The sequence below is a fragment of the Plectropomus leopardus genome, chromosome 14 (assembly GCF_026936395.1).
Source record: "Plectropomus leopardus strain MGB_pleo_1.0 chromosome 14, ASM2693639v1, whole genome shotgun sequence".
Taxonomy (NCBI): Eukaryota; Metazoa; Chordata; class Actinopteri; order Perciformes; family Serranidae; genus Plectropomus; species Plectropomus leopardus.
The window spans coordinates 19,244,062-19,262,702 of NC_142189.1; the positions used below are offsets into that span (position 1 = coordinate 19,244,062).

At 39.3% G+C, this 18,641-nt stretch overlaps 1 protein-coding gene and 1 long non-coding RNA gene across 2 annotated transcripts; one reads left to right on the forward strand and one right to left on the reverse strand.

The window, feature by feature from the left end:
• Nucleotides 1-7,510: 7,510 nt before the first annotated feature.
• On the reverse strand, nt 7,511-13,131 carry otx2b (orthodenticle homeobox 2b). Its single transcript, XM_042500985.2, has 4 exons — nt 12,792-13,131; nt 10,428-10,636; nt 9,706-9,857; nt 7,511-9,061 (listed from the first exon to the last, which is right to left on the reverse strand). The coding sequence occupies exons 2-4, from the start codon at nt 10,522-10,524 to the stop codon at nt 8,438-8,440; spliced, it is 873 nt and encodes a 290-aa protein (XP_042356919.1). The 5' UTR covers nt 10,525-10,636; nt 12,792-13,131; the 3' UTR covers nt 7,511-8,437.
• LOC121953272 (uncharacterized) lies at nt 8,561-17,959 on the forward strand. Its single transcript, XR_006106497.2, has 4 exons — nt 8,561-8,695; nt 13,903-14,176; nt 14,839-14,956; nt 17,370-17,959. It is a non-coding gene; the product is annotated as an uncharacterized LOC121953272 (long non-coding RNA).
• Nucleotides 17,960-18,641: the final 682 nt, after the last annotated feature.

Sequence of the window (18,641 nt, forward strand, 5' to 3'; positions counted from 1 at the left end):
ACGGCCATATTGGCTTTCAGGCCCTTGAGCGTCATTTTTTCAGCAGGCATCTGTTGCTGCGTTTGTGCAGTTGGCAGAAACTGAATTTATATTGTAAAATGTGAGGATTTCGTAATGGGAAAAAGCCTATATCCATGCCTCTGTAGCTGTGCCTGGTCCATACTGCGTAAATATTCTAACTGCAGTTGTGAGTACAATTGTACATCGTACATTCACACTGCAGAAGTAACTAACTGTATCGAAGATGTTCGTTTGGATGCTGAACTGGCTTGATTTTTGAGTTAAGAGTTGTGTCTGTGCTGCTGGTAGAAAAGTGTCTCAGTCTTGTGGCTGCACTGTTTCTCAAAGTTCAGCTAAACTTGTGTGATAGAGACGCGTGCTTTCATGTATTCGAGGCACGTTGGACGAAGGCATACACTTGCGGGGCCTTGAACTCAAAAGGCTTAGCTTCTGTGCGATGACACCCTGAAACAGTTCATTGATGTATAACACTCAATGAAATATTGAAATAAGCAAAGAAGAGATTCCGCCTTTGGGCTGATTTGCCTCTCCTCCCTCTCTGCACTGCAGTCGAACTAACTGTCCATCTAGGGGGGGCTCTAATCTGTTTGATGCAGCTAATTAATTTTTGGTTCCTCCTATAGGCCCACTGTCTCACAAGAGAATAGTGTTTGCAGGAGATTAAGAGATAGAGTGTTTGTTAGAAAGGTGTAAATTATCAGGGAGGCCTCATCACATGCACCTGTGTTAATTGTTATAATGAGGAGTCTCGTGGGCTCGGCGGCCTGGTGATGAGGAGGAGAGAAGTGGGTCTTTCACAGGTAACTAGGACCCCGTGTACTTATAGAGTCTAAACATGTTGGAGAAAAAATAAAAATTGTCGTTACTGGTATTACCACGGAGAGAAATCTTGGCTTTTATATAATTCATTGACTTTGCTGAATTCATGGGGCCAGGGATAATGTGTCTAAAATGTGAGTAAATTATATTATTGCACCTACTTCTCCTCTTTTGAGATACACTGTAGCTGTTTTTGATATACCGTGTAGCCTGTGGTGAGAATACTGGCAGAATGGAGAGAAATTGGCTCCGTTCACCATGAAGTCATTAAATTTGTAAGCTATTTGTGATCAAAAGGTGTGTTTGAGGCCATTAACTAAGGAGTTTGATCATGGCTTACATGCAGTGTCAAATGTCAGTTGTTCCTGCTATTTCCCTCCAATTTCAGTTGAAAGTAAGTATTAAACCAGAGGAGAATATCAAAAGCTTGCTATGTAAATGTTGTTAAATACCATTACTGAAGTTTATTATATACTGTATTGTTTCTGACTCCCATTTGATGCCCCAAAAATCTCACTTTGCAATGACTCAGTGGGTTTTCAGATAGGATTACTTTGGGTTGTGTCCATCAGTTCTTTGGCTCAGACCACACGCCCTGATAGTGTACATTTTACGGACTAAACCATGCTGAAATATTTTGAACTTTGAAGGTTCATGCTTGACCTGCAGCTTGAAAAAAATAATAAATGTCCAACTCACTTGTTTCTGGAGCTTTCAACCACATCTTGTGGCTTTCCTTCGGCAGAATTTTGGGGTAGAATAGCAGGAGAAACTGATATCTTCATGGCAGCTTCTTCCATCCAGTGACCGAGGTCACGAGAACGTCTGAGAAACCAAACATAAGCTGGACCATTTGTTGAGGACTTGTATGTCAGTATGCATATTTTGAGTTGTAAATTGCTGGAATAGTTTATTTACCTGCATATCTCCATTGCAGAAATAACCCATTTATTGCAGGTCTAGGGCAGTGATACTCACCTTACTGCCTCGGCCAAATGTGGCCCTCAGTATGGTGCCCACTGACGATTTTCTAATTCGCAATGAAATGAAGCTATTCACACAGGGATTTTTTTTTTGTACTATGAATGATAAAAAAGTTGCCATAGTGCAGTAAAATGCATCAAAATAGAGCTTGGACTCCAACTGACGTCGGGGTTAAGCCTCCACTGTCTTTAAATCCTAGAAGTGCCCGTGTGAACTGACCTGTGCAGGGCTGCTGCGGCTGGATTTGCCTCTTGGTTAAGATGAGTGAAGAAAACAAATGTCAAAAGGTTGAAAACAGGCAATTAATTTATTATACATGCTAATTATCAATGTTTGCTTATTAACTTGTTAGTGATCTTCTGTAATTTTCCAAAAGTGTCCCTGGTTTAGGAAATGAGTGCACTTTTGATTGCATATAGCTGAAGTGTTTTCTCCTATCATAGCTTTACATGCCGTACGTACGACATGTAAGACAGAAACCAACAAAGCAATAATGAGAACCGTCCTTTGCTTTGAAGCTTAATGTGGCTCCACTTAATACTGAGTGGCCAAATTGTCTGAACTCTATAGGACTTCAGCATTATTAATGCCCATTAGTCATCAGTTAGGGGCGATTATACTTCGAATATTTCAGCACTTTACTCTTTACCATCCCGCTGTGTTCGGGACATCACCATTAGGATGAAGCATAATCCACTATGAAAATATTTCCATTTGTCTGGTAAGGAGATTTTTATTAATGGTCGGTGAATATTTAATCCAAGGAGTTTGAAAGACCTGTAAGCTTAAAGTGCATTAACTTTTACCATTTTAATATGTTGGTACTTTCACCAAGAACAATGTGGTCATTATACATATCTGTTATTTTTCTTTAGATATTTAAAAAAAAAAAAAAAGTGGATTTAGTCTGAATGCTTGGTCCTAAATTGTCAAAATGAAACATAAATTCTTTGTCAAAAAATGACTTTTATTGCTAACTAGGTGAGCTTTAACTAACTAGGTATTAACTCGACCCCATAAGCATAGTAATAATGTGTTTTTTAACATATGCTGAGATCTGGTAATCTTCTTATGGGTTTGAGGTTTTTTTTCTGCGCCCCTGAATAGCTTAACAAAATATGCCTCAGTAATGGATGGTTGTATCCTCATCCATCACCCTCCTCCCTGCTACTATAACTTGAAATAGGCCATCAAGTGGCTAATGAACTGATAAGCCCTCTGTGTCCTGTGGGGCTTATGAACATCATAAGCCAAATGTTTAGGCATATTTAGTGAGACTGATTTTTTTTTTTAAAGAGCACTTATGTGGGCAAAGGACCCTGCTGAAATAAATAAATAACATAGTCCCTACATTTGCAGCAGTGTGAGAATAAATCACTGTAGGTCATGAAAGAAACAGTTCAACATTTTGAGTATTTTCGATTTGTCTCATGTTGAAATAATGTGTGGCCCTTTGCTTCAACAGACCTCCAGCTAGTCAAGCTGCTCGTATCATTATCAGTTTTGGATCTCTGTAAATCCACGGATTTGTGTGAGCAGTCTGAGAAATTAAAATAACATGCTTTTTACTGCGCTTACTTCAAATCTCTTTAGACTTCATTTTTTAAAACATCTAAATCTGTTATTATGTAGGCTATACAAAACCCTTTTAATTTAATCTTTGACAAGATTATCAAATTCATTGATGATGTCACAAACTTAAATAATTTCAGAAAATGTCGACTAAGCCTGGATAAGCACTTTCAAGGGGATACTGCTGGATTAGCTTAAAAAATATTATTTATTTTTGTTTTTTTATTAGTTGTTGGCACATTTTTCCACATCATTATTCTATTACTTATTCTCATATAAATACACATGCATATACTGTGCATATCATGCACCCTACCATGCAGGCTATCAAACAAGTTGTAAGAACATAAAAGCAATAATTTGAATCTAAATTACTGTGATTTTTTTTTTTTTTTTTAGAGCCACAAATGTATTTCTATATTTTAACAAATATGTTTAAATGGCCCATATATCTGTGAAATTTTTGTAATCTGTCTTTGTCTGTCTCAAAACAATCTAGGGTATTTTTTTCTTTTTTGTTTTTTTGGCCTTTTCATGTCCAGTTCTTACCCTTAGTATTCATTGAAAGTTCAATAGCAAAATAGTAGGATTGCTTGCTTTTAGGGGAAAATGCCTGCAGACTTCTGCAGAAACCCTCCTTAAGGGAATCTCCCAATCACCATATCCTAACTATGACAGACTGTTTGATCCCTTTTGATATTTTCTAAATAGGATCGCTTGTTCAACCTGCTCTCATATCATTCTCACAGCTCATAATCAGACCACATACTCTGTGAATAATCCCCCCGTCCTCATTCCTGCAGGCGTTGCGGCCTGAAACACCACCTCAGAGCAGGCCGGTGCTTTTTGCGGAGGACGACTCGTGTTTGTGACCGACCGGACAGCATCCAGGCCGGGGGACGAGGGGAAAGGGGTGCCGTGCAGCCCGCTGTTAGACAAAAAAAAAAACAAGAGGGATTAATGCAGCGTCTGTTGGTCCCATATGCTCCTTAGCGCTGCTTTGGTCTTGATTAAAACTCATTGTATGTATGAAGCATTGTGGAGGCCGGATGTCTAATCCTCCTCATGACTTGTGCACTTTGAAGGCTCCAAGGTTACAATAACAAGCGGGGTGGAGCCTTTGTGTTTTGGGTGATATTGGATGTATCAGTGCGAGCATTGATTAGGGCCAAGTGGGTGCTTTGTTTAGCGTGAAACTTTGTGCTCTGTCTTTAAATCACGCTGTAAGGGCCTTACGCTGTAAAATCTGACAAGTTGATCGTACTTAAAATAATTTTGGAAACTGATTGCCTTTAAAAAAGGCAAGTAAATCTTACTTTATATCTACTTTATAATCAAGTATTTACTTAATTTTGCACAGATGCTGCAAATTTAAAGTTGCACGTGGAATTACCTTTTTCTTTTTAAGTGTTGGTAACTTCAGTAAACCAAGTTACTCTGACTTGATCTTCACAAAGACCATTTTTTTGACAATGATAGCGTTAGGAGATCTTTGATTTCTGTTTAACAAAATACAAATATGATAGTTTGCCGCCAGCAGAATGCAGATATATAGCACAGTAAATTTGGTTTACTGACGTTGCTTAAACTTAGAGAGATTGATTTAATTAAATTTGTCATTTTTAAGTTGCTACAACTTCAACAATTAAGTATAAAGTAAACATAAATTAAGACTAATAGTTAGGCTGTATTTACTTACATTTTCAAGGCAATTGGTTTCCCAGATTTTTAAAGAAAGATCAACTTGGTGTATTTTACAGTATCTTTTCTTCGATATTTAGCGTTTGGTAGTGACTTAAACTTTACGCATATGGTAATTTTATAATCGTCTGTGATAATGCTGAAAGGGAATTGTTTATATCCAATGAGTCCAATATTTTTCGTCTTTTGATGGAGTCTCCAAACTTTTCTCTCATTCTTCCTCCTTCCAGTCACTTGATGCATCTCAATCAGTCGTTAAATGGCTTTTTTTTATTGTTCAAAAGTGACCCCGCAGCCTGAAACACTTTCTGTGTGTCTCTTTTTCTCGAGCAGTCTGGATAGTGGAGTTGTTGACACTGAGAGGAGACGCGTCTCATGAATATTCAGGCTTCTGTCAGCCCAGGCTATTGTTTACAAGTTCAATTGTTGCATTGTTTTATCGCCATAACGATGCGTATGCGTGGTGCTAAACTTGGCGTCGTTATTGTGGCGATTTTATACTCGATTTTTGAATATTCTAACATTAAAATCAGCCCCGTGTGATGAATTAAAATATGCACCCTGATATAAACAGCTATTTCTGCTTCACCCTTGAATAAGTTATGGATACGGGCTATTGTATAATTAAGTCTTTCAAAAGTACAACACACACACATGCAGACACACACACACACCTATTTTTTGTCCACGCAGGAGTGGAATCAAAGTCGCTCTTCTCTCTTTAACGCTTCGATTATTTCAAGCAACGCTTTTAATTAGTGCGCTCCTTTAGTGGAGACTCCAATGAAAGAGAGATTATTGGCAATGTCAAGGATGCTAATTGAATGTTGGACTTCTAACAATTAGCCCACTGCAGAGCCATGTCGACTCATTACAGATCCCATAGCCGCTCTGACTTTATTGTCTCCTGTCGTCAAGCTCACAGTAACGCTGGACTTTAGAGTTGGTAAAGAAAAAAGGAAAAAAAGTAAATAAAAAGCAGCCTTCACCATCTGACTCATCCGATTTATTTGCAGCAGCTGTAACCTCTGCAGTGGAGTTAGAGAGCAATTTATTTACCGTCGCGAGAAATGTGCAAATAAACCCCATTCACCTTATGCAGCATATAGGTGACAGAAAAAAAGTTATAATCCTGTAAAACGCGTTTCAAAGTCATCTGCACACTTTATAGCCCCTTTAATAATTCGACAGCAATATTATGGCGAGTTTTTTTTTTCTTGAGTTCAGGTTCAAAAGCACACAATGTTGCTTTAAGCAGTAACTTTGTGGGTTTTGGTGCCGAGTTTCTGCAGGTTTTATCCCTTGGATGACTTTTTTAAAATCGCGACCCAGCTTCATATTTACGGAAATGATCACATATACTGCCAACTACCAAAAAATCAGCAGCACAAGAAGTGATTTTTAGTTCATTTTGTACTTTCTAATATCCCCGAGGATTTCAAGTTTTGCTGCATTTCTTATTCCTGAAATCTAGTTAAAGCAAATTGGTGCTATTTCTTCATAGATTAATGACATATTGACGTGTGTTTACATTTTTCCTCGTTAGATGAATTATTAGGCTTCATATTAGAGCGCACATTTGGGGATCAGGCGTGTAAACCCATGCGGTGGGCTTTGAATGGGACCACTGCTGCCCCTGCGCCTCAGAGAAACCCCCGCCGGCAAAATATTGGGATTAACATCTCTTGGAGGCCGCGGGATTAAACACACTGCTTTCTCAAACCAGTACCGGAAACTAAGAAAAGAACAAAATCCAGAGCCAAGATAAAACTATGACCCCTTATTTATTTATTCAGGCCTAGTTTTTATTTGTGCTCATTTTTATTTATTTTATTTATTTTTGCAGCGTTCTAATTTTGTTATTTATCTTTAACAGACCTACAATATTTCGGGGTTATTGTCTCCCCATTACCATATGAAACAAAACGAGAAATGTGATTTAAATCCATATTGTGTTAATATTTATAATATCACATATGTTGGAATAGCTAATTATACACAAGGAAGTAGGCTAAATAAGACTGGAATTATTGGTATGTAAAACTGCCGTAGACTTTTTAAAAACACTTTTTCTTATTAAATTGTGGATTTTTTTCCTTTTCCTTTTCCCTACATATTGAGTCAGATTTTTGAAGAAAGGCCCCATTTAAAATAAAAAATAATAAAGTAGCCTAATTATCATATGTTGTATCGGTTTTAATATATACTATTTCGTTTCGTTAAATTGTATGATATGCATTTGTGATTATTCATTTTTTATTTTAGTGTAAGAATATTCCTTTAGTTAAAAAAAAACACGCTTAATTTTACACACACACTTCCTGTCACTCTGTTCATTCTCCATTTTCTCTCCCTACCACCACACACTCATACGCACACACACACACACACAGATCGTTTCTTGATGAAAGAATAAGCTCACAGGACCTTTATTCATGTCTTTTCAGCGGTGAGGTCACACCATCTTTGGAGCCAGTGAAGGATCCACAATCACCGTGTGTTGAGATCAATGGAGGGGGAGCAAGTGTGGAGCTCTCAGCAGCCGAGAGTCATTTCCAGTATGGCTAACTCTTGATTATTACTACCATGTGCTTGGAAAAGTCTTGTCTCTCTTTCTGATGCGCGGGTCTTTTGTTTTTTTTTAACCATTAGCATCTTGTTCCAAAAAAGTTAGAAATCTATTAAAATCACAGCAGAGAGTCTGATGCGAGGGGGGCTCACAAATTGCATACAATACAACAGATCACAGTTTCGAAGGCTAGCACAGATAAAAAAAACACATATGTACCATTTATATAAGACACACACTGATTGTCTCTTAGAAACTACATATTGATTCCTTATAAACACTTTTTTTCTTAAATAAAGTAGTGCATCCATGTCCACACACCATCCTCATGTCTCTCTGCCAGCAGGGCGGCAAAGTTGTGTAAGAAGCTTAAAGGAGGTCTGTCCAGCCCGAGCACTTCACCAGGAGAATTAACTTGAGTTTTGTTCTTGGATAAACATTAGTTCCGTGGCTGTGGTGTACTTTTCTTTCAGAGTCCGCTCTGTGTTGGCCCTCAACAGGTGTTTTTTACGCATAGAGGCACACACTGACAGACATGGATGAGGGGCTACAACCTGTGAATGAACGGGGAGAAAAATCTCTTTGCCAGTGCTAAAATAAATTAAACCTCTCCTCTAGGAGGAACCATCATGCCAAAAAACCCCAAAGGCCCCTGAGAGCCCTGCCTCGCCGAGCCACATTTTAACCAGTCCGATGTTTTTATTGAGGGATGGCAGCGCCGTGTCTGATGTGATCGTCACTGTTTGTGCACTTATTTTGTGATTGCTCTGTTCACAGGACCTGGAATTTCCACGAGGAAGTTTGATCCTTATAATCCAAGCAATCGGCATTGAAGTTCAGCTTCCACGACGCCGCTTGGTCCTTATAATCCAAGCAGTCTGCTGTGGAGTTGAAGCCCAGGCCGGACGTCCCGTAGCCCTGGGTGGAGAGGGACGCCGGGGACTGGTTCAGATGGCTTGTGACCGCGTTCGTGCTCATCGGACTGAGAGTCGAGCCGGGGCCTGACAACTGGTGGTGCATGGGAGCGAGGTAAGAGCCGCAGTCCATGCCGCCGAAATAGGACGTCGAGCCGGCGTAGCTCTGGCTGTAGCCCGAGGCCTGGGTGTAAGTCATGGGGTAGGACCTCTGCATGCAGGAGGAGGAGGTAGACAGGGGGTCTGAGAGCGGAGAGATGGACGCCGGGCTCCAGATGGACACCGGGGCGGTGGTGGTGGAGACGGCGGGGACTGTGGTGGTGCTGGTGGGGGGCGTGAACTGGCCGCTGGCCCCGCTCTCTGAGCTCACTTCTCTGGTTGGGGAACTTTTCTTTTTGGCAGGTCGCACCTTGTTCTGGCCCCCGTTCTGCTGCTGCTGCTGCTGCTGGCGACACTTTGCCCGCCGGTTCTTAAACCAGACCTGGAAGAGTCACACAACGTTATTGTCAAGATCCCTTAATTGTGGGTGTAAATGCAACTCCAAATCTATGAATATTTAGAGCACAAACTATTTTTCCCCTCACTGAAATAATATCCAATTTTAATTGATCCCTGTAAAAAAAAAAAACAATGTTTTTTTTCAGTCCAAATCAAGATGTTGGTTGACTTTTTTTTTCTCCTCCACGTTTTTCAGCGGACAGCTCGGTCTCAATTCAGTGCTCAAATTCTCGAAACAAAAATCCACCGTTAAGTGGAATTATCTCACCCCACTGGCAAAAGTTTTCCACTTGATTTAAGGAAGACAAATGCTAAGCTTTGGATATTCTGTCTGTCAGTCAGGGGTTAACATGAGTGTTTCTCGCAGTGCAGATATAAAATTGATTTTTAACAGTTTCAGTCGAGCTTTTTTTTTGTTTTGTATTTATCCCCTTAAATAAGACGTAGGATATACATAATTTCACGTTGTTAAATCTGTCCATTAGTTGTTTAATCAATCAAATGTGTTGGGCACACAGTGCCATTTTTGCTTTGGTGTCTCACAAATAACAGACACTTTCCGTCACCCTTTAAATATTTATTCATATCGATTAATTTCCAAATATGGCAGATGTTCCGTTAACTCACCTGTACTCTGGACTCAGGTAGATTGATTTTTAGCGCCACCTCTTCGCGCATGAATATGTCCGGATACCGAGTTTTGGCGAACAACGCCTCCAAAACGTCGAGCTGTGCGCGCGTAAAAGTAGTCCTCTCTCGCCTCTGCTTCCGTGGTGTTGCTGCAAGTGGAGGAGAAACGTAAATTAAATGAGATATGTTTTTAAAAACAAAAAAAAACAAATATAAAAGGCAAGTTTAAAAAAAAGTAATCAAAGGCACATCCGTAACAGAACACATATTTGTTTTGTTGTTTGCGTAATTACGCACAAGTCCCGTGAGGCTTAAACACCGGTGGCAAATTATACTCGACGTACTTTAATTTAATGTGCCAAAAATGTGATGCAGTTTAAGCAAAAATCAAAGCAATTTGCCCGTAATCATCCGAAAGGCACATCTATAAATAAAATCACACAAGAGAAAAATGCAGTTTCTTCCAAGCTGAGGGCTGTTGCGCAAGAAGTTTGATAAAACAGCCTGTGTAATCTCTTCGATTTCTTTAGCAATTAATATCACTCATCTAGCCTGTATTGTATCCCCCACGATTCAAAAGTCATTATTAGATTTAGGAGTTTTGAAATTAACCTTGATTACACACTGTAAAATTCCCATCCAATTAAGTTTGTAGCCCCAAGCCATCAATGTTCTCTCATAGCTCCTTATTTATTCTTCAAAATAAAGTTGAAACCCACCTGGATAGCCCACTGATGGATGCAAAAGGTCCATTCCGGAAGTAGTTAAGCTGAGGCCATTGACTGTGTAAGGTGGTTGCTTTAGATACGACATCATGCTAATGTTTGTCTGTGGGCTGAAGTTGGAGAAAATTTTGAAAAATGGATGGAGCTCTCGATATGCACTGGGTGTCCACTGTTCGCCGTGTGGTCCGCGTTACACTGAGCACCTGTTCCAAAAAATGACAAGAGTAAAAGACACCGATGAAGAGGCACCTTGTGAAGAGACAGTGAGGTCTGTTGTCGCGAAATAAGCCCCTCTCTCCAAAATGCACGGCGCTCCTTAAAAAGCACCAACCACATCTCCAGCTGTCCTCATCGCTACAGCCCCCCACCCCCTCCCACAAACAAAAAGCAACACACCGACACTAGAATCGCAACAAGTCACTTAAAAGTTCTGTTAAAGGCACTCATTCATGTGTGTGAAGCGCAATGAAATTAAATATAGGAACTTTAACTGCCCAGAAATTTTAAAAGAAAGCTCAAAAACAAAGCAAAAACTATTTTACTCTATTAGTCTGTATTTCTTTAGCGTCATTTTATCCTCTAATTGCCTCTCTATTTAATGTAAAGATTAGTTTATAAATGTAAACCGAAAACCACCATGTGAAAGAATAACTTAAATCACTGTTATGGAAATGTACTCTGTAAAACACGTACCGCCAACATAAAGGATCATCATCAGTTTAACACGGCAAACCCTTTTAAAAATATTCTCTGTCTTTAAAAAGTCTTGAATAAATTTATTTTATTTTATAATAAGATTGCTGTAAATGTCGTGGGCAATTTAGAGTGAAAACTATCATTATTTATTTATTTTTTTAAAAAAAAAAACGAGATTATTTGATGCAGAGAAGAATTTATTCCGAGAGAGAGACATGCTCTCATACTGAACACTTAATTGCTGCAGTTGTTTAAACAGCCATAAATGTGCTTTGTGATGTTGATTGGTAAATATGTGATTGCTGTCACTTCAACTTCAGTGACCCTCACCCGTTATCCCCACTGCGCGTCTTGATTAGTTGCATTTTTTTTTCCTCCAATATCCAACGGTTTTAACCCCCTCATCCCAATCTGTCACACTTAAAACACACCCGTCTACCAGTTGCACACACCCGCTCAATATTAATCACCCTGTCCGAGAATTAATTATGATAAATGTTTTTTTTCCTGTTGATGAATTAAAGAGATAATCCGAGTGGCATCTAAGTGGAGCTGCAGTTTGGTATCAATGCAAGTGCTTCAGGCTCCTTAAAAATGATGCTGCAGATCAGCAGCCGGTGCTGAATTATAATCATATTAAATTATTCAGTCTTACGCGAATAATTATCAGCACTTTGAAAAAAAAAAAAAAAAAACCTTCAGAAAAGACATGTAATTCTTATAAATATTTATTTAATCGAGCCAGTTTAGACGCGTAAACACAATCTGTCACTGGATCCTCAAATATATATAAAATGTGACGTGTTTGTTTATTGTCCCCTTAATGATTCGTCTCTGGAGGCAGAGAGGAAAAGTAAGGCCCCGAAACATTATTTCGATAGCAGGCCTAACTGTGCTTTCCTGTTCAGCAGCTTTCAGCCTCACCCTCTCCAAAAATGATCCATTTTTCTTGCGTTATTTCGTCTGTAAATCCACGTCGAGGACAAGTGTGCAGCATGAAATGATTTGGATTCAAGTTGAAACTTCACTGAATGTGGACTCGGTGTCCTCGGTGGCTTCACTCAGTGAGAGATTGAGTGAGTGTGAGATTTGTAAAATATGAGCCATGAATCTAATTATTGTAAAATTATTATTTTAAAAAATGCAATCACAATACCAGTAAAGCTTTAATTTAGCTTTGAATCTTTGTTTTTAGTAGCAGAGACTGTGATAATGCATCTTCCTTCATTTATAATTATCTTTATGTGCATTTACATCATTTATATCGTTAAAATGAGCGTTCTTATAAATGGGGTTTGGTGAGCAGACACACTTACTGTCTCTGCTTGAATAAAAAAAAGCTGAGTTAAAGAGGGTTTAGCCTTCATCTGCAGCCTAAAGCTTCTCACTGGCATTTCTTTGAGCTTCTTCGTGGGTTTTATTTTAGCACCAGATCCACCGATATATTCGCCTATTTTAAAGAAACTGATTTTGTAAGCTGTTTAAACGTGGTTTTATAACCTTTTTTGATGTTTTGTAGGCTCCCTATTTTACTCATTTTAATCGATCCCGATCATTAATTCGATATAGGCTAATAATAATAGGAATATTAAAGATAATAATACCAATAATAATGCTGATATTTTCACTAATAATACCATTAGTAATACAAGTAAAACTTACCCTGATATCGATGTCTGCAAAGTTCTTTGTCTACTCGCTTTCCTCCAGCAGAAATAATAAAACTCAGAACAGAGAAGCGGCGTCCTGGCGGATAAAAAAAACACAAAACCAAGCAGAAGCAGCCGTCTTCTTCTTCTTCTTCTTCTTCCTCTTCTGTAAAAGAACAACAGTGCGGATAAAAGTTAAACGTGGAGCGGCTGCATCAGGTTTTGGAGCGGTGCGACAGCGGCGCAGTGATGGAGGAGGCTGCATGTACGCCTTTAGGATTTGTTGGTGTGTTGTGAGTGAAGTGGTTTGAGTTGGATTTTGTACAAACTGCCAGCCAATAGGAGCCGCAGGACTGAGCTGAGGTCTGTCTCTGTCTCAGTCTCTCACACCGGTGGGGAGGATGAGGATTTTTTTTCTTTTTTTTTTTCTGGGAAACAAATGTCTCCAGCTACTTTTTTTGACGCACAGTGCTCAGCCAATGGCAGCGACAGAACGACTGACAACATCCCCATCCCACCGCAGAGAGGGGACATTGATAATAAATAAACGGTTGGATGTCGAGAAGGGGAGTTTAAACCGAGGGAAAGTCAGTTTAGTCGTCTTTTTTTTAAATTATATTTTATGTTCGCTGTTATCCAGTGGATGCATTAAACTGAGGGAAGTTAAATGAAGGCTGGGCGCAAATAAAAAAAATGAAATAATACATGTACAGTATATTAGTGGTGTCAGTACATACTCATATTTATATATTTTAAATATTTTTCCCATGCGTCATTAATCTTGATACACTGCTTATAAATTCATCAGATAATTTGATTTATATATTTCCCCAGATTTAATAACATTTAAAAAGTTCCAAACAATACAGGAATAATTAAGCATCCTTACATGAAACTGAGGCATCCGAACAAAACAAATGCAAGCATTTTTTTTACTCTTTCTACGTATTGTATAAAAGAGTATAAAAATAAATATGTGACAAAAAGACAGCAGAAAAAAAATCGCCTGCACTGAAGCAGGGCTCTCCATGTGAAGGCTGCACCGTCCTCTCACATTCCAGCGCGTCGCAAAAAAAGGGGATTTAGAGCGACTTATTTTCTTAAAACTGTCCTCCCATCCACAGAGCCAGCCAGTCTGCTCCCATCAGCCTGATACAGGCCTGCACCAAAAATTCACCTACAATATTGTACAGGGGAGTTCCCACCGAGAGACACCGAGCAGCCGAGGACTTGCAGGCACCGGAGCTGCAGTGTGCATGCACCCAGAGATGAGGAGAAATTTAAGGGGAGAAAAAACAAATAGGCCGCTGCTGCTGCTGCTGCTGCTGCTGCTGCTGCTGCTGGGGACGGTCACTTGACACATTTTCTGCAGGAAGAAGATGTGACATAAATATGAAGGTAGGCCTGTTTTTTTATTTTTATTTCATTTATAAGAAAGTGCATTTTTGAAGTTTTGTGTAGCATGTAATAATAATAATAATAATAATAATAATGATATAATTTTTAAAAAATTGATGTTATAATATTGTCTATATTATTTCATATTTGCTGGAGGAGCCACAAGCTGCAAGGGACAAATAAGCCCCCTCTATGTCACTTGAATTTTGAACCTGCGTGCCCATCTCAAAATAATATGCCGAAGGTTTTTGTCACGGCTTGGTAAATGTATCATCTTAAGAGGCTTTGCGGAACACCTACACACTCACACACACACACACACACACACACACACACACACACTCACACTCACACTCACACACAGGCGCACACACACACACACACACACACACACTGCGCGCTTGCACGGACACACCCGCTCACTTCAAACAGATTTGAATATTGATTTAGATTTATAAACACAGGCAGACCGTGGGTTTTATGAATCGTCATTTTGCCTCTCTCTGTGGTTCGTGTGGAAGGCCAGAGTCAAAGGTGCAGTGACAGCTGCTGCTGGGAGAACTGGGTTTTCCACTCAGAGCTGCAGCCTGCATACTGGGAGCTCACACAAACTGATACAACACGTATCAACTTTACAAACTCAGTGACATCTCTTTTGACAGATTTCGATCAGCGGATGCGGATGAATGGATCATAAACCTCCGGATTTCTTTTAACGACCAGACTGCAGAGGGGAAGTTTTGATGCCTGTCTGGAAGAAAGGAGCTGCAACACCTTCAGGTATTTTTCCTGTGTTTTTCTTTATGATTTTATGTGATTTCACCACCGGATAATACAGTTGTATTTTGTCATCTAACACGATGGAGAAAAGTGGAGCAAAATCACATAAACTCACCTGTTTATGTTGATGTCAAATTAATGACATGCGTCACAGCGTGCAGCTTCAAACGGGTGGACAGATTCAGTCTTGGGATGGTGGATTTTTAATTATGTTGCTGTTCGCTTTACGACCATCACAAAGGTCACGGCCACATTTTTACTGTAACATCTTCACCAGCTCTTCAGACAAAAATCATATTTAGCGCTTGATGTGAAGTTTAAATTAATAGGAGACTTATAGCTCCTTAAAAAATGTTTAACTTTCACGCCTTAACACATCGAGCCCATAAGAGCGTCTATTATAGTCTCAGAATGCAACATAAGAACAATCAGTTTGCAACTAAATCTACATTTAAAAAAAAAAAAAAAGTCAATATTTCCTCATATTAAGCAGCTGCATGGTAATGCGCCCTAACGCGAGACTTTCAAACTGCTGCGTGGAAAATCATGACGTCTGATGCAGTTATCTGCTGGATCTCACCGTTTAAATTGCTAAATAATTTATTAAAGTGTAAAGCCAGGCCCTCCGCGGGGACTTTGTATCTTAAAAGGACGTTTAAAGGGAGAAGGAGTTAAACGCCTCTGGCGAGCAGCGCTCCCACTGACTCCCGGCTAATTGACGACGACGGCTTTTATCTCCGCCTCTGCTACACTCAACCTGAGGGTGAGGATTTCACCAGGCCTGCTCCAACCTGTGATTTCTACCAGTTAATGCGTAGCCTATACATCTTTACTAATGCATTGCGCAGGCATGGATGTTTGACCCTTCTTTGATAGCCTTGAAAAGAAAAATCTTATTTCAAGATTGGATAATTACCGGGCAGGCAGCCCCCTGCGCCCCCCTGCTCTCATCCACCCATAAAAAGAAATAACCAACAAATTATGGAGTGGATATTTTTTTCAAATTAAAAAATAAAATAAATAGAACAAAATAAAACCGAACAGAACAATAACTGAACTGTTGGGTCATTTGCAAAATAAATCATAGATGCTGATTATGATTCCTCAGAATTTAAAGCTGCATATTTAGCACACATATACATCCTCTAACTCTCTAGGCAGCTCTCCTCTGCTCTGCCTTTTTCCCTCCTTGTTTGATATTCGCATGGCTGAATGTGAGGAATGTGTTGGTGGAATTCATTCTGAGCTTTAAAAAAGAGCTGAAAAAAAGGGGGAAAAAAAAAATCCAAGAAAGCTAAATCATATAGAAATGATGATCATATTTAATGTCAAGAAAAAGCTTTTCCTTCTGCATTTGGGATTTAAATTTACCTCAGTCCATATTGCCTTTTGGCTATAAAACAATATGTTACTCAAAAGCTGCCTTCATCAACATTTCCCCCTATTTTCTTATTTTGTTATTAAAAGCACAAAGTTATTATTAATGCCTTAACTACTAGGTTAAAACATTAGATCTGTACACCCTCCAACCACTTTTCTGGCTTTACAGAATTACATTATTTTGCCTAAAAAAATGACACAATCTGATTATTTTTTTGGTTTGTTTCAGAAATCTTTATTATTTATTTAGGATGATGTGTATGTATCGCACTGGGCAAAGTGAATAAAACCACAGTCCTTTTTTTAAACCTGGCTACAGAGGGTAATTATTGTGGATAGATATGCGGTGTGTGTGTATTTGGTTGTGTGTGTGTGTGTGTGTGTGGGTGACAGAGAGAGAGAGAGAGAGAGAGAGGGGAGCTGAAGTAGGATAATCACAAGCTGTATTTTAATTAGCCTGGCAGGTTTGATGGATACGTTGCCTCTGCTGCTGCTTTGCAAAAAAAAAAAAAAAAAAGGTGCAGAGCGTAGTGAGAAAGGTGTCTAAACAGAGGGCTTTCCCCATGCTGCTCTCTTATCACAAAGGAGCTAAACCTTTGTGTAATGTAACATGTAACTGACCCTAAAGGTCATCAAAACACGTTCAGTCTCCTCCCTGGGGATTAAAGGGGGAGAAACCCCATTCAGTGTCATTTTGGGGAGAGTTTACTGACACAGAAGAGACACTCTGCGTCTTGGATTTTATCTATAAAACTATGTTACAAATTTAGCTTTGGCTCTAATTTCTGCTTAAAAAGATTATAGAAAATGTTGTTGAATGAGTCTAGTTTTTAGTGCTCTGTAATGAAAAGGTGCTGATCATGAAATTATTGGTTTTTATTTTCCACACATATTTCCTCTGCGAATTCAAACAAGATGCGTCGATAGTGCTGCGGCTGTGCCTGTGTGTTTGCCAAGTTTGCTCTTTCCATTAATGACATTAATGACATGCCTTTTAATTAGTGCCATAATTGTTTGTGTTGTGTTTGTGCAGGAGTTCACCAACAAACAAACGGATGCAATTAAACGCGTTCGCCTTCAGATCATCAATGAGGAGAGCAAAGTCAAGACTGGTGGAAAAGGCGACAAGGACGAATGGAAGACGGGAGAAGACTCCGCCGCCTCAAGGTTAAACTTGAACTGTGTTAAGAGCCTGACTTCTCTCTTGATACTTCTTCTACAAACACACATTAGTAGCACTTTTATATTAAACATTCTCATTTTACAACCTGATATAACTCTTAATCGATGTTATAATTTTGTATGCTTGCTAAAAAAAAAACATTTCTTTCCTACTGTCACACTGTGTTGGAAGTAATCAAAAAATAATTTGAAAATAAAGGCTGTCATTGTCAAACTACCACCCTTCTCTCCTCCTCTCTCCCTCTGCACCTTCAGTAGCCCTCTCCTGTGTGTGCTGAGGTGTCTGCATGGCGTGGTAAAACCTGCCCTGCAGACCGGACCTCTCAAGTCTTCAAAGGAGGAAGAACTCAATGTGGGGGATTTGTTCAGGCTTATTTGGTAACCTAGGATTTGAATTGGATTCTGGGAGGCATTCATAACACATTTGAAAATGTTACATTGTGTGATTTTGTGTGTAATCCCCATAATAAATTTTAGAAATGGTCACAGCACTTGCACAACTGTGACTATTCATGATTTATCAAATGGTTTTCTTGTCTTGCCTCTCGGGGGTGAGGTGTGTGTTGCTGGCAGGGAACGGGACGATCTCGGCCGTTGGGATGGGAGAGCCGGTGAGGAGACGATTTTAACCTTTCTCTCAATTCTGTTTTTTTTTCTTTTTATTTGACCTGAATGTGTGATAGGGTCAGTCACCGTGCCTCCAGAGGGATTCTCTCAGACCCCCCAACAGCAGTGGAGCATTACAACCTCTAGTGGATTATACCTCCCTGGTAGGAGGGTTAGTGTACACACACACACTCACACACACACGCACACTGAAGGTACAGTTTATTAAACTCTGTGTATATTTTATCAAAGCCGCAGTCATAGATTAATAAGCCTCTTTCTTTTCTCCATAATGTGATTCATACTTTGCATAAGTAGAAAACTGTGCGGCTGTATCGTTTCATACTTGTTGCAAAGTATTAAATAATATGCAAGTCTAATGAGTCCAATTTTAAAGGCCCCCTCCAGACATGCTGTACGACATATAAGATACACAGCGTTGAATAATAATTAGTGTCTGATATGGTTTTTCCACAAAAAAAGTTAAATTATCTTAAAAATTCATAAAACTGCAGCT

Coding starts and splice junctions, on each gene's coding strand:
- otx2b (XM_042500985.2), bottom strand. CDS start 10,524: ATGATGTCGTATCTAAAGCAACCACCTTACACAGTCAATGGCCTCAGC. Junction 9,858..10,427: donor TCCATCAGTGGGCTATCCAG/GTGGGTTTCAAC, acceptor CTCCACTTGCAG/CAACACCACGGAAGCAGAGG. Junction 9,062..9,705: donor TACCTGAGTCCAGAGTACAG/GTGAGTTAACGG, acceptor TGACTCTTCCAG/GTCTGGTTTAAGAACCGGCG.